The following is a 16,310-nucleotide window of genomic DNA, read 5'->3' as shown; positions in this document are numbered from 1 at the left end:
AAAAATTCTTGACCTATTTCTACGTTGCCTTTCGATTGTGTTTTTACAGACTAGCAAACTTCCCGATGTAAATTTTTTGTCAATGTATATTCATTAAATATTTCATTCATGATTTGGCTGTAAAATTGTTAGATAAATTGTATTCTCACCCACATACTGAGATCATATCCCCACGGCAGATACAGCGTCCTCGTGTTGTATTTTTCCCAGTGACTAACATAAAAATTGAGCACAATACTCATTACTATCAGGTATGCTCTGAAAAAATATATTTAAATAAGTTCTAGTAGGGCAGGACATAGCATTTGCAGTAGAAGTACTCGGATTTTGGGAAAATAATAAAAAAAAACTTATAACACCCTGCCTTATTGTTCCCACTAGTGTACTTTGTCGTTCTCTGTCTATCTGTCATCACTGTGTCGACGTATATTCAATATTTCATTTACATTAACAGGCTATTGATTTCCCACTGCTGGGTTCCTCTCCATTTGAGGAGAAGATTTGGAGCATATTCCACCACGCTGCTCCAATGCGGTTTAGATACACATGTGGCAGAATTTCGTTGAAATTAGACACATGCACGATGTTTTCCTTCAACGTCGAGCACGAGATGAATTATAAACACAAATTACGCACATGAAAATTCAGTGGTGCTTGGTTTGAACCTGCAATTATCGGTTAAGATGCACACGTTCTGACCACAGGGCCATCTCGGCTAATATTTCATTTATTAAACTAAATATTAAAAATCAGCTGTAATTCTATCAGCGACAGACATGATTTTAACCCGTATCTCTTATTATATAATGATTTATATATTGAAATTAAGTAGAAACGTCTATGTATTGTCACACTATTGAATAGGGTATTCACGTGCGATGCGTAGTGGCCATCTTAAGCAATACATAGTGTAAGAAGAATAAACCTCCCATACACTGGAAATGCACCACCGACCACGAGATTTAAGATGCTATGCCTTTTATACCTATGATTACATTGGACAAATTAGGGCAATATAGATGTTTGACGGTAAAATTATTGGTAAAAAATGGGTGGTACCTTAGAGACGAGCCTGTATAAGGAGTTTCTGTTTCTGAACATGCCAATATATTATGGTGAAGGTGACCACCTACCATATACCAAACGGACCACATGACGGTAAGTGGTCAACCTCACTTCATTGCTCGTCTACCTTTCCAAAAATATTTAAGAAAATAAATCAAAGCACAATTATGCATCGTCGTTTGTAGTTCAAAATCACCTGAACACGGTGGTCGAATACTGGTCCCTCCCAAACACGGATATCAAGCAGTAGGGTATGAGGAACACGATGTAGGAGTCCAGACCGTGGTCGAACATTTCTCCCAAAGGACCAGACAAGCCCAGCCGCCTCGCCTGCTTGCCGTCCATACCATCTGGATATGAAGATGAACATTTTTCTCAACTCATATAAAATTGCTCAATTTTCTATATTCTGAGGAGCTTCCGTTTCTTTTCTTGGTCATATGATCATCTTACAAATTACCCATATTCCTATCAAACTCATTAGCAATTATTATGATACTCAACTCATGTTGACAAAAATTGACCTTCCTTCTTAAATGTAGTATTGGTACAAAGCTAGCTTGTACAATATAAATGTTTATATAACACTGGTATTACTGAGTTTATCGGTTTTACTCGGTAGAATCTTAATGGAATCGATGGTATCTATTATAATATAATCTCACATCAAAAGTAAAGTTACAGCTTGTTAAAGTCCCACTGGGCAAAGAACTCCTCTCACTTTTGAGGAGGTTTTGAATACCACTGCGGATAAATGGATACACGTAGCAGACTCTCATCAATCACGTGGTTTCCTCACGATGTAATCCTTTACCGTCAAGTACGAGATAAATTATAAATTCAAATTAAACCCATTAATTCAGTGTTGCTTAGCCGGGGTTTGAACTCTGAATTATCGGTCAAAATTTGCGCCTTGTAACCAGCGGTCCATCACGTCTAACAACAATGCTTATTAGTAATAAAAAATCAAAATGATTTTGTACTAAGACGACCATCTTTTCCTCGTTCTAGTAATAAGAAATTATTTAAGGGTATATATTTATTTATTTTTGGCGATAAAAGAGAAGTTGGGGAATCCGTTTCACGTTCGATATGCAATAGACATGTGTATTTATATATATATATATAAAGGCACATGTAACATAATATTACGTGGACATTAACGTTCGACGTAGATTGAGATGAATCATTACCACGACCTTGGTGACGATGAATCTACTTTGATTTATATGAACTGATGTAATGTTTTGCAACTACGGGCGGATACTTCAGAGACATGTCATTCCTTGATTTCCATACAGGACATTATTTTTATGTAATAGATAGCTAGACGGTCAGTCACCTGGTGGTCACCACCGCCCATAGACATAAGCGCTGTAAGAAATATTTACCATTCCTTACATTCCATAGCTTGACGTTTTTTAAGTGTGTATAGCAGAATATTTGGATAAATATTTATTTGTTTTGACTAAATATTTTATGGGAATCTTTTGTTTCGTGATTATCATAAATGTTAATCAGTTTTTACGTTTCAAGTTATATTCAAGACATTAACGAACAAATACTTTTTACAATAACGACGCGACGATAACCAAAACTTGGAACGGGGACGATATGTGTTATGTAGAGCTGACTTAAAACGTGATAAATATATACATAAAATATATTCCTTAAAATAGCTATCATTTCACGGAAATGATGAAACAGAGATTGACCAATTATCAAAAATTAACCAATGTAATTATATTCGTGAATTGGTATTTAGTTTATGAAGATACAAATAAACTCTTTATACTATACTCATATTACTAACAGTAGTTATTCTAGGTGATCTCACTTGTAAACAGGTATCTCCCGCGTATCTCACTAGTGAAATATTGAATACTTACGATGATACGCTATTTTGATACGAGTGTGCTTTAAATGCTATAATTATTAAAGTTAATATCGTATATCGCTCTCAGATATTTCATCTTGTTCTGCGGTGAGTTACAAGTTTGTTTATACAAAAAAAAATCGGATTTATATCGTATTGGATCAGTAGAATGTTGCTGATTCAATTTAGTTTGAAACACATGAAATTGTTAATGACCAATTTATTTCACGTATCTGTCATTTTTAATTAGAAAAAGCACAATGAGATCCAATATCATTTTCCTAATGGAAGAAACACGTTCCCATAGCTACATATTATTAAAAGACCGCTATTGAAACTATAGTTTTATCTTATATTTATAAAAAAAAAACTGAAAGAACGTCACTTACCTAAATTATAAGCAATGAATATCAGAAACGCACAAACGGTGAACACAACACGTGACAGCATAGATTCTTCTATCTCATACTCCCCGGGACGACCGGACGCGGTGCAATCATAGTCGTACACGAGGATTATTAGCGCACAGAGCACCATGCAAAGGAACCCAGCGAACGTGAGGACGTTCGGAGCGATCCATTTCGGTATAAACTAAAACAAAACTTCGTGACGTTTTTTTTATGACATAGGTTGGCGGACGAGCATATGGGCCACCTGATGGTAAGGGGTCACCACCGCCCATAGACACTGGTTTCTTACATCGCCAATGCGACATCAGCCTTGGGAACTAAGATGTTATATCCCTTGTGCTACAAGCACACTTGCTCACTTGTCTGATGGTGCCAACTCATTTTCAGAGAGAATGGTCTCGTTCTGATCGATTTTGGCAAAGAGTTCAGGTGCAGGAATTTACGTGCTTTTCGAGGATGGGATGGGAGTGGGAGTTCACACACTTCGAAACATACTTTCCGAATAATATGAAACAAGAACAGAACAGAAATTCCTTAAATAAATACTCTGAAAAAAGCCATAAAACATTTCATTCAGAAATGAAGTTCTGAATTGTGAACCTCCTTTTTTAAAATGGATTAAATATATATTTGATAAATGATTTTTTTTTCAATTTTTAATAAATTATTAAGAAGTGCGAATACCTTAACGCAGAAGTTCCACGTGGGATGCATCACGTATCTGCTGAGGGGGCTCGTGTCGATTGCATTGTACTGAAATAAATTATTTACAATCACTTAATTTAATAAATATATCTTAACTTAACAACAAACTATTTGTCGTAGACTTCGCGTTTTAGGAATCGGTAGTCTAGTATTAGGCATAAAAATGTAGCCTATATCATGGCATTTAAGCTTGATACTTGATATTAAATTACATCAAATTCGGTTCAGTGGTTTAGCCGTGAAAGCGTAACAGACAGACAGAGCTACTTTCGCATTTATAATATTATTATCCATGAAGTGAGTTCTTACGGAATAAAACAGCAGCTCTTGGACATTTTAACCTGTAACTGTTTGCTGTCAATAGAAACAGACTACCAATAAGCATCAAGATTGAATTTTCGATTCAAATAATTTATTATTATGTATTATGTTTTGTTCACATGTGTATGTGTTGTTTTCTTGTTATGATAATGAGTGAGCCAGTACAATGACAGACACAATACGTCACTTAAAAACGCGACGTAACACTTCACTCAAATCCATTATCTGTAGTACAGTTTAAAAGTTAAGAAAAACACATTAGACGTCAAATAACTAAGAAAAAAACATTTAAAAAATCAATAATTAAACGTACCTATTCCAGAACATTTTTTTTTTTTATTTTAATTTAAAATATATGAAGAATTAAAGACTTACCTTATAATTATTGAATCCTTTTAAATGTTCCTTAGTTAAATATTTATAATTGAACATTTTCAATGTAAAACTAAAATCACACTGACAAAATTATTATAAAACTTCCGTATTAACGCATATTACGTCAACGAATATTCGAAAATGAACTCTATATAAACTGAATAAAGCATTGAATTGCTAACATAAATATCAGCTTATATTTTTTTATTCAAAACTAGTTTTACGCACAACGCGTATAATATGAATGGCGCACAACGTGACGTTGATTATTTTGGTTCAAAGATAACGTACAGTCACTGGCAGATAACAGTTTTGATAATTTAATTACTTAACTGTTATTGCAAGTAATAAAAAATATATTCCAATTACATATTATCTCAGTATTAAGTATTTATCTGTAGCGTCATTGTATCAAGCCGCGTTCATACGACTCGATTTTGTCTGAATAGACTTTTAATTCAATTGAAGTACCAAAACTCTTATCAAGTAAACTCTATTATCTTTCAACTTATGTTGTAATAATATTCTTTACATAGTTGATCTCACAAAATTAACCTACAAATCAAATTTTAGTGCACGAATATGTGCATAAATACAGGTCTACTCTCTTTTCTCTCACTCTTATAATCCCATGGGAAGGCAATCTAAGATGACTGGATAGAGTCCGCTAGAGTTCGATAGAGATAGATAAATAACTTTAATTAACTTTAGATACTGGACGTAACACCACCAACTTATTATACTAAGACTTTCTTTATAAATAAATTAAATTATTTTTTTACATCCCAAAAATTTAAACCACGATCTCGAAATACAGAGCCTATTAAACTAATAATCATTATTATTACGATATTTTTAGCATTGTTGCTTCTCTTTTCTTTTTAAAATATTTATATAGCTATGTCTGAGCCATGTGCATAGCTAGGGGAGTTAACTTAATAACTTTCTGACAAGGCAGCATGTACTTAAAACTATAGCTTACAGTAAAAGAATGTAAGATAGAGTAAAGATAGAGTAAGGAATGAGTACATAAGAGGAAGTTTGAAAGTGGCACCGGTAACCGAGAAGCTATCTGGAAACCGGCTGTCTTGGTATGGACATGTTATGCGGAGGAATGAGGACCATGTTGTGAGAAAGGTTTTGACTATGAATGTGGATGGATATAGAGGTATTGGACGACCCAAGAAACGATGGATGGATTGTGTGAAAGACGATATGGTTAGAAAGAATGTTACTTGTGAGATGACGTCTGACAGAGAAGTATGGAAGAAGAAGACATGCTGCGCCGACCCCAAGTAAAATTGAGATAAGGGCAGGAGGATGACGATGAGTAGAAGAATGTGGATGAATCTATGGATATTCAGCGATTATAAACTGCCATGGAAAGTGTGAGTAACTCCTGCGGAGGGTAGAACTATAGCCAACATTTCAGTATTCTTAACTTTCCATTGTGTTTTTATTTCCATGGATTAATCAGTGTACTTAGATATTTTTTCGGTGAAGGTTATGGGTTATGGGTGTTGCAAACTGCTATATCTATTAAATAAACTGAACTGTTTATTAATATTAAATAGGTAAGTAGACTTAACCATGATGGGTAAGTGGCTTCATTACCCCTAGACGTTGTTGGAACTGTCAGAAATATTAATAATCACATCGCCAAGGTAGCACTAACTAACAATAACCTTGCCAACCAAGATTTACCTTGAAAATTTGTGTTTATAGTTCATCTCGTACTCGGCGGTGAAGGAAAACATCGTGAGGAAACCTGCATGTGTCTAATTTCAAAGAAGTTCTGTCACATATGTATCCACCAACTCGCATTGGAGCAGCGTGGTGGAATATGCTCCAAACCTTCTCCTCAAACGGAGAGGAGTCCTTAGCCCAGCAGTGGGAAATTTACAGGCTGTTAATGTAATGTATGTGTTTACCTTGATACATTTTCCGACTCACACACACTGGAACACGGCATTAGTGAGAATTGCTCGCTTTTTACATATATTAAGGCCTACCACCAAGTAAATTCGATAAAGGACCACTCAAAAACACGTTGTATTCCATAGAATCAGATAACTACAATTAAGCGATAAGAATTATTATTTGGGTTAATTGATTAGGAAATAAAAATAAAATTAATGCTTGATTAATAGCAGTTATTCCGGAAGTAGTATCGAATACGTCAGAGATTAATTTATTTATTATCACATGCTCGGTTACTACAGAAAGGAATTGTTTTGCTAAAGGTTAGTGGAATTTTCTACGAGGCTTTTTTTATGGTATAGGTTGGCGGGCGAGCATGTGTGCTACCATATGGTGTAGTAGTGTAAGGTAAGTGGTCCCTTGTGCCTGTCATTACACTGGCTCACTCACCCTTCAAACCGAAACACAACAGTACTGAGTACTGTTGTTTAGCGGTAGAATATCTGATGTACCTAAATAGACGGGCTTGCACAAAGCGATACCACCAATAATAAAATAAAAAATTGTCAAAAAACTAAAAAGCTTTTCTGAATTTACCATTTGCTTGCTACTTATGGATCAAACGGCTGTTAATAACGGATCAAATCAAATCAAAAACAAAATATACTTTATTCAACTAGACTTTACAAACACTTTTGAATCGTCATTGAACAAACTATATTAAGTGAAGCTACCATCGGTTCGGAATGTAGATTCTAACGAGAAGAACCGGCAAGAAACTCAGTAGTTACTGTTTTTCAACATCTAAAACCATAGTCATGTTAGTTAAATACAATTATATATGTATGTTATATATCCTGCCTGGAAGTCAATAGAAATATAGTCAATAAAATGGACATTAGAGTCAATTTATAGAGAAGGCGGATATTTATGATTTGTATTGTTGTTTCAATAAAAAAATATAGACAATCCATAAAATAAACGCATAGTTTTATTTCTATATATAGACGCGTGATATTTAATATTGAGGATAGCATTTTCCGCATCGTAAGTGCAGAGATAAAAATATTTGAAAAAATAAAATTATTTTACTTTTAGCCCAATTTGTTACTTTATGTGTTGAAACATTTTTTGTTTATTATTATTATTTTATACTAAATAAGTAGACGGACTGTCGAACGAGCCCCCTGATGGTGATCACCACTGCCCATAAACATTGATTCTGTAAGAAGTATTGAGTTATTATGTTATTCTTCGCTATATCAGAGGATAGAGCCCAAACCCATTAGCCCAAAAATATTAGCACTTTAAAAAATATCGACCATCCTCACATCGCAGAAAACCCAATGCGGCAGAAACTTAGGGAACTGAGATTGCTCACTTATTCTTCAACTGGAACAATATGTAGTAAGTAAGTATTGCTGATAGAATATATGATGAGAGGGTGGTAGGTAGAGGTGGTAGGTAGATAATTACGGACCAAGTAATCTAAAGACTATAAAAAACTGCCATTTTAAATAAGTTTAAGCGAATCTTCAAGCCTGAATACCTTTACACTTTGAGTAAATCTCGACATTTCATATATTGAGTTCTGCAGTCACTTGCCAAAACTTGTTCAATACGCTACTTTACGAAGCTTAAGCTTCGTAAAGTAGCTTCAGTGTCAGTTTCCGTCAGCTTATTCAGAGAGAGTGAACTAAGAAGCAATATAACTGAATATCTACTTTAATCTTCCACCATCGAACAACTAAGCACCACTAGGACCACAACAATAAATATCAATCAAAGCTGTTTGCTTCTTCATTTCTCGTACACACATTATTGGTTTTTTTTTTCCGGCGTTGGTTTCATAATCTAGTTATCATCAAGGCATGAATGAACACGTATCTTCTAAGCTAGCGACTTATGCTGTATCTGCATCTGAATTTACTACTAAGTGTGTTTTAGTCAAGTATTCTTCCAGGGGAGAAGGTGATCAGCCAAAGATAAATTTGCCCTTCCGCCTTCTTTCCAAAAAAAAACAATCATACCCTTTCCTTCCTGAAACACGATTTTTACCGTGTAGTCTGATTATATCTAGTAATTATCATATTAATATAAATACGTAATTTTTAATCGGTCGTAAAATAATTCGGGCGCATTAAAACGCAGCAGGCTCGCAGTAATTGAGCGCAGTGGTGCATCGCGCAATTAAGTGCATTAATTGTGTCCCGTGCGAGTCGTGACAAACAACCAGACCGACAGCTGTTAATTTGATGCGCTGCGTATTGAATACAGATTATATTTATACAGAGACGAAGATTATTTGCACGACAGTTATAAAATTTCGCAGACATATTTAACTTAGCCGTTTCATAGATTCAAGTCATTTGTAAAAAATACATTGGTAAAGAAGGCATATTATTCGATACAAGATTATATAGATGATAAAAAAGCTTGGAGTTAATACTTGTTGACTTCTTTCCTAACATACATATATAATTGTATTTAACTAACACGACTGTATTTTTAGATGTTGAAAAAGAGTAACTACTAAGTTTCTTGCCGATTCTTCTCGGTAGAATCTACATTCCGAGCCCGTGGTAGCTTTACTTTAAATATTTTTTTAAATGATGATTCAAAAGTGCTTGTAAAAGCCTACTTGAATTAAGTATATTTTGATTTTGATTGAGTCGAACAGCAACATGCTTTGTTAATCTGTTTATATATTACAACGTAAATTCTAAACAGTTAACCAATGTGCTGTTAGATTTGTATATTTATACCTATGGACTTAGTCGAAAGTTGAAAACACTTGACTAAAATTTAGTATCAAATCTGAACAATAACCAATGAGTTAACATGTGAGAAATGAAAACATCGTAAGGAAACATGCATATATGGGTTAAAGAGGTATGTTTACTAATGAACAATGGTGCTCCGTAGAAAACCTTCGTCTTTATAAAGGGATGGCTTTGCCTAGCAATTGGACATCTACGATTTGCAAAAGTATTCTGTAGGAAGAACCTTGAAACTCACCACAGAACAAGAGCGTGAAATGTTAGAACGTGATCGATCACAATTTTTGTCTATTATAATGTCGACATTATAATAGACAAAAATTATAAGTGTCATTATTATATAACTTCCTTCCTTGAAGTTCTGCATTAAAGCGAATTTCATAAAATTCAGTTTAGTGGTTTAGCCGTAAATGAGCACAGACAAACAACAGATTTACTTTCGCATTTAAAATATTAACTACAAATTAAGCGACGAATAACAATTTATTCAAATTATATTTAAAAAAACATCTGTTTTTGTGTGAGGTGCGAATAGTCTGACTTAAAAGAACTAGAAGTTTTATTTCTCTGTAAAACGAATATAAACGTTTTCAGTAAACACTTATTCTACGCGTGCGAAGCAGGACGGACAACTAATATATTTAAGTATTTAAATATATTTAAACCGTTTAATTGTTTGATTACTCTGTGCTAGGGAGTTACATTATTGCTCAATTGAAATGTCTGTTTGCATGTAGGTAAAATACATAACATATTGGTGCATATATTAAGAAATATTATTTTACAACTGCGACTCTGTCCCTCGGGGATCGTTTCTAAGTGTTAATTATTATTTTTTATTGTTAACTTTGAATAATAATTTATAAAATATGCTTCATAAATATATGGACGTTTAAGATATATATTTAGCAGTTATTAATTATTTTTGAAATATAATGTCGTTTCATTAAAACTTTATAATTTAGCTCGTGTATAATTGCCCTAATTAAATAAGTGCAAAGTTAAACAACTAGTAGCATTAAAAGGCGCATCCCTATACGAAATTGCGGATAATTTGGGGCGAGATCAACTGGCAACACAGACATTATCGGCGCGGTTCGAATTTCAAATTACGCGCCGGTGTCGGATAGCGCCCTCCGCGTCGCGTGGCAACGCAGGTGGATCGATCTTCTCGATGTCGTGTTGCTCTGGTACAGTTTAATATGTATACTTAGATGACGAATAAAAAAAAAATAGATTAAACAAATTTATAAAAACCAAATTTTGAATATGTAAGATAATTAAATAAATTAACTGAAAAAAGACTTGTTCAAATTTTATAGGTACAATGAGATTTTTTTATATGTATAAGAAGATTCTGAGATATTCCACATAAATAGTCAACATGCTTTTTCTTGTAAGCATTATTTATGTTAAACGAATTCGGTAATTATTATGTAATATAATTTTTACTGTTAATATTTTTTCAACGTTTTGTTGAAGACACTATACTATAACCCTTACCAATCATTAGAACTATCTACAAATTGTAGAACAGAGATTATATTTAATATTAACTTTTTTTAGATTATTTATTTACAACACTTATTAACAAAAATAAAATAGAAACAAAACAACGACTGAGTTTAAAAAGCATGCTTATCCCTTAAAGTGATTTCTTCGAGCACGAACAATATGAAAAAAATTGACTGATAAAAGATACAAACAAAATCAATCAAAATTGAAATTATTTACTAAATGTATACAACAAGAAGATAATCAAACAAGTTAATGCATAATTATTATTATTTTACTATTTTTCTGTCAATATAGTAATCATAGTGACTGTGACACAATATAGTAAATATTACATAAAATGTACCAGGAGACTAGGCAGACTAAGAGGAAGCGTAAATAGGTGTGAGACTGAGACCATCCGGCCCGACTGGCTAATGATAAGCAAATGGCCCAAGACTCAGAAGCTTGGTCATATGTGGGTACTGAGCCACGCCAGCGTGTTTTTAAGTCAACAATATATGGTTATTCAATTATTAATTGTTGTTTTTTTATATATTTCATTAACTCCAATAATTTAATCGAAGATAAAAGATTATTTAAAATCGTAATTGTTTTTATATTATTTGTATTTATTATTTATCTAATCCGCTAATTCAAGGCTCTGCTTATCTTTGATGACAAATATTACTCAATCTTAGGTATCGACCCACAGCTTACATGATTTAAGGTAAAATTCGTAAATAGTACATAAATCTGATACTGGTTTTCAAAACACAGTCTTACCTTGTTTACCTAGATTTGAAATGATTCATATCTTGTAGTACACTTAGGTCAAATTGGAAACAGATTTTATATGCCTTTTTGAAAGAAAATTTTCTATTAAATCAAATGTCAAAGGCAATAATCAAAACCAAATGTCATCTCGTAATTTTACAAGCTAACCACACCACAAAGACATTGGTACTGTAAGAAATACCTCATACCACCAACCACACCACCGCCATGATATCCCTTGTACCTGTTACACTGGCACAGTCACAATTCAAACCGAAACACATCAGTACTAAGTACTGCTACTTGGCGGTAGAATATATGATAAATGTGTGGTTCCTACTCAGACGGGCTTGCACAAAGCCCTACTACTCTCATCCTCATTACATAATAGGTCAATAATTAAAGTAACGAAACATTCAGCTCCTCGTCTGAGCGCTACCTCTCGTGTCTCACACCACAATGTACGAATTAATCGCTCAGTCGCGATGATGAGCCGGCTAGACGAAGTGACAGACGATCACGTGCAATGCAAATGGAAACGGCCTTTGCTGTTTTAATTTAAACTAATGCTTCGCTCGTTAGCTCACACTTAACTGAGCGTCTTTTGAATAAATACATCATTGTTCTAAATAATAAGATGGGAAGCGGTTAAACTAACTTCTAGACTCCAAACAGCATGAGAAGCGAGTTTTCTAAAACTTTCGAGATAATGGGCGTTACTGTTAAATTATTTTTAAGTATCGTATGTTGTAATAAATATCTTGTTGGCAGATTATTCGCAATTATGTTATCGAAGATAATTATTTGCCAAGTAGGTATATCAGTTATTATTCTATACAGCACGTTGGTGTTGTGGCTAGGTTTTAAATATGCAGATCTCGCAGACCTGAGTCAAACTTCGGATCAGGTCACCAAAAAAATATTGGGTTTTTTTTTATCATGAAGCTCTAAGAAGCAGCCCCGTGTTTGAATCGGCAGTAGGTACTACTTCAAAAAACACATAAAGCAAGCTCTCTTGGTCATCTTTGGGTCGTGTTGGATTTTTCGTTAATTAGTGCCGTTAATACGAGTGAGGAGATACAACTGTATTTTTGAATTGGTACAAAAATACAAAACTAATATATCTTTTAAAGTAAATTGTATTTATTCAGCAACGGATTTTAAGTTCGTATTTAAACGAATCCGTTTCTCTCCTCCCTAAATTTATTTTCTAAATTGCGTTTAAGCTGAATGCTTTAATAAATATTCCAGATGTAATACAAAATATTTGACGACATACCTAGAACTTAAGACATAAGTTCCCATTTAAGTTTTGCTCTATTTAACATAATCATTCTCAGTATTCTAATTGGCAATAATTGTTCAGTGTGTCTGAATGTTTAAATGCACAATCGAATTAACATCGAGAAATGTATTGTGTCTAAGTCTGAAATGAAAATATAGACTGCATTGAGCGAAGCGATAACACGTACAAGTCAGGGGTGACGACGTGCATACTAAATGTTATACTAAGGAGGCTAGAATTGTTTGTTTAAACAACAATTATTAATCAAGTTGATATTGAACTTTTGGTACAGACATATGTTGCATAATATGGATTGCCAGCTGATCGGATTAATTTAGTTGAATAATGAAGAGTTCACCTGTGTGCATATTTGTACTCTATAATATTCAGTTATTTACTTGGTAACAATGCTAGTCAAATGTTTTCCAACTTCATTTATTTCCCTGATACACAAATTTATTTTGTAATTAAGTACCATTCTTACACGTCATGTTCTCCTATTATTAATCACGCAGTAATTCTAATAATGGTTATTTGAGATCCTAAAATAAAAAATAATATAAATATAAATTATCTATCATAAAAAATTAAAATAAAATAATATACGTCTTTACATTAAATTAGCTTAATTCTATGAAGGTAATTAATTCTCTGCGATTACCATTTTAAATGAGTGTTCTTCTTAACTCTCTTAATTAATTAAATAATTAAAAAATAAATGTATATTTTATTACAATTAGATGTGAACAAAATATTAATAAAAACTTTGGCAATTATATAACAGCATTACGTTTATGGATCGTATTCATGCCAGATATTACATCCAGAAAAATTAACAGTCGTAGAAATGGTCACCACACAACACGGAGCCCGTAATGCATTCCGATCGCTCGCAAAACGCATAGCAACACTAAGTCAAAATAGGATGGTTTTTATTTATTCATAAAACTATACGAAATGTAAATGTGAAAAAATATATCTCATATGAAGACTAAATCAAAAACATTAATATTAACAAAATTTTCAAAACTTACCTATGTGTGTTTTAAGTATAATATTATATAAAAATCATCAAAGGGGATTTCAAGTTTAATATAGACCTTTAAAATCTATTTTGAAGATTGAAATAAACTCGCCGAATATTTAGATTCACCCACTCTTTTATTTTAATTATTATAGGACGAGAAAAAGACAAAGTACGCGTTAAAATATCAAATTAAAATTAAACACAGAATACAAAAATAACTAAAATATAATTAATAAGTAATAACACATATAATTATTGAAACGTAAAAAAACGTACAAAACTTAAAAAATAACAAACAATTAAAATGATAATAATGAATTAATTAATATCATGCAATATTACCGAATTCGTTTCAGTTACAACTTAGTTTAAATTGTATTAAAAAGAAGGATACATAAAATATCGTCGTCTTCATCAGCCCTAGGCTACATTGTCGAGCAATTACTTGCTAAGCCAACAAATTAGCTTTCAATAACAAAACAGTTTGTTTGTCTTTTTGCTCAAACTCGGTAATTATTTAGCGGAAACCGTGATTGTTTTCAATTCGTCTAAATTTAACGGCCCTTGTACTGACTTTTGTTTATTGTTTTAATTTTTACTAATTAAAGCTTTATTGGAAGTAACGGGATATCCTATATAATGGTTTGTTTATAAATCTCTTGTAGTCGAGCGTTATGTTACGAGTGTGGAGTTTTATGTGTTAATTAATGCGATGGGGAAATATTTCAATTCAACGATATTTAAATATTTATCGTAAACAATTCAGATATATATTTAGATTAACTTTAATATATTATTATTAACATGATCATAGATTTTGGTAATATTATTAATAACTGCTTTATGTAACTGATTATTATTAAATTTATGTATTCATTATTCCTTAATTAAATTCATAATCGGTTAATTAATTTTACAGTACCGAGTAATTGTAAAGTATAACAAGTCGATATTCGTATACCTATTAAGATCGAGCTGTCTTCGTACGGACAAAATAAAGGTCTACATAAAACATGGTACTATATTATATAACTGTAGTTTTATATTATATACCGCGGCACACGGTAAAGCCTAACATGATTTTACGACTTTAAATTCAACAAATATAGAAAAAATCATAAAGAATTATACCCTCGTAAAATACTCCCAATTGATAGAAATCGTACGAAAATTATTACGATATGTATATAGTATATAAATGATAAGTATTTTTTGAGTTTCTCGGATAGACGGATATATGCGGGAAATACTTTGTTTCATAATATGTAATAATTTTAAATTTCTCCGAAGGAATCGAATAATAACCAAGTCGGAATCTGGCACGAATTAAAAACAAAACAATTACAAAAAACCCTTATCGTACATCAGCTAATAAACAATATTGAACGTAAAAAGGCGCCACTTTAAATATTAAGTATATCATATTATAGCCACCAACATCGAGTTATAACTTTAGTTTAATTTATACCCTGGAGCCTCGGTGTGGGGTTACAAGGGATAAAATTGAAAATGTCCGACAAATCGGTACGTACGTGAACGCCCATGGGAGGGATTGTCATTACCGTCGTCTACAACGCCGTAAATGACATCAGTATTCATAATAATCATTGTTTGAGTAATGTTTATTATCATATCAACAAATTTGTATTCAATTGAATGCTAATCCTTACGGAATGGCGTACAATTTAGATTTTTTAAATCTAAATTTTAAAAACTATTTAAGTATTTATTAGTGACGTATCTGTATGTAATTATTATTTTAAGATATTAAATATTTTGAAAATATTTAAAAAGTAAAAACTTCTTTCTATACATACATAGATATAGAACCAGTCTATTTTCCATTTTTATCAACTAAAACTCTAATCTAATATAATACAAATGAAACTAAATATTAAAAAAAAAACTCAGTCAACGCCTTTTTATCTATATACAGTGTTATTATTTTCACAAGCACACCCTAAAAGAGGTGCGAATGACAAATAACATACAAGGGTAGATAACAGCGATGCTATCTCACAAATCGCGTCAAATTGTAAATTACAAGTGACCGTAATTGAGTGGATGCGATGCGGTAATGAGGGGCGTTAATGACGTTATGTTACCGTGTAATGACTTTATATGGTAATGAGCTGGAATCAAAATGACGGCAGAAAAAAATTTGAGTCTGTTATGTATTGTTCATTGTTGTAATTATTTCTTTCGTGGAAATGATAAAAAACGTTTATATTTTTCTTAAATTTTATAAAAATATTCTCTTAACAATCATGTAGCT

General features: G+C 32.5%; 1 protein-coding gene across 2 annotated transcripts in view; it reads right to left on the bottom strand.

The window, feature by feature from the left end:
• Positions 1-16,310, bottom strand: part of LOC125073460 (ethanolaminephosphotransferase 1-like) — a 34,398-nt gene that overhangs the window by 5,617 nt on the left and 12,471 nt on the right. The window contains exons 1-5 of one of the 2 annotated variants that reach the window (XM_047684298.1): positions 4,753-4,888; positions 4,036-4,104; positions 3,331-3,532; positions 1,262-1,415; positions 150-258 (exon numbers count right to left, since the gene is read on the bottom strand). In XM_047684298.1, the coding sequence (XP_047540254.1) occupies positions 150-258; positions 1,262-1,415; positions 3,331-3,532; positions 4,036-4,104; positions 4,753-4,809 (591 nt within the window). In that variant the 5' untranslated portion in view covers positions 4,810-4,888. Of the gene's footprint in view, positions 1-149; positions 259-1,261; positions 1,416-3,330; positions 3,533-4,035; positions 4,105-4,752; positions 4,889-16,310 lie in introns of those variants that run through there. The other variant, XM_047684299.1, reaches the window with a different exon arrangement.

The sequence above is a fragment of the Vanessa atalanta genome, chromosome 24 (assembly GCF_905147765.1).
Source record: "Vanessa atalanta chromosome 24, ilVanAtal1.2, whole genome shotgun sequence".
Classification (NCBI taxonomy): domain Eukaryota; kingdom Metazoa; phylum Arthropoda; class Insecta; order Lepidoptera; family Nymphalidae; genus Vanessa; species Vanessa atalanta.
The sequence above is the reverse complement of the archived record's forward strand: the minus strand, read 5'-3'. Positions and strand labels throughout refer to the sequence as shown.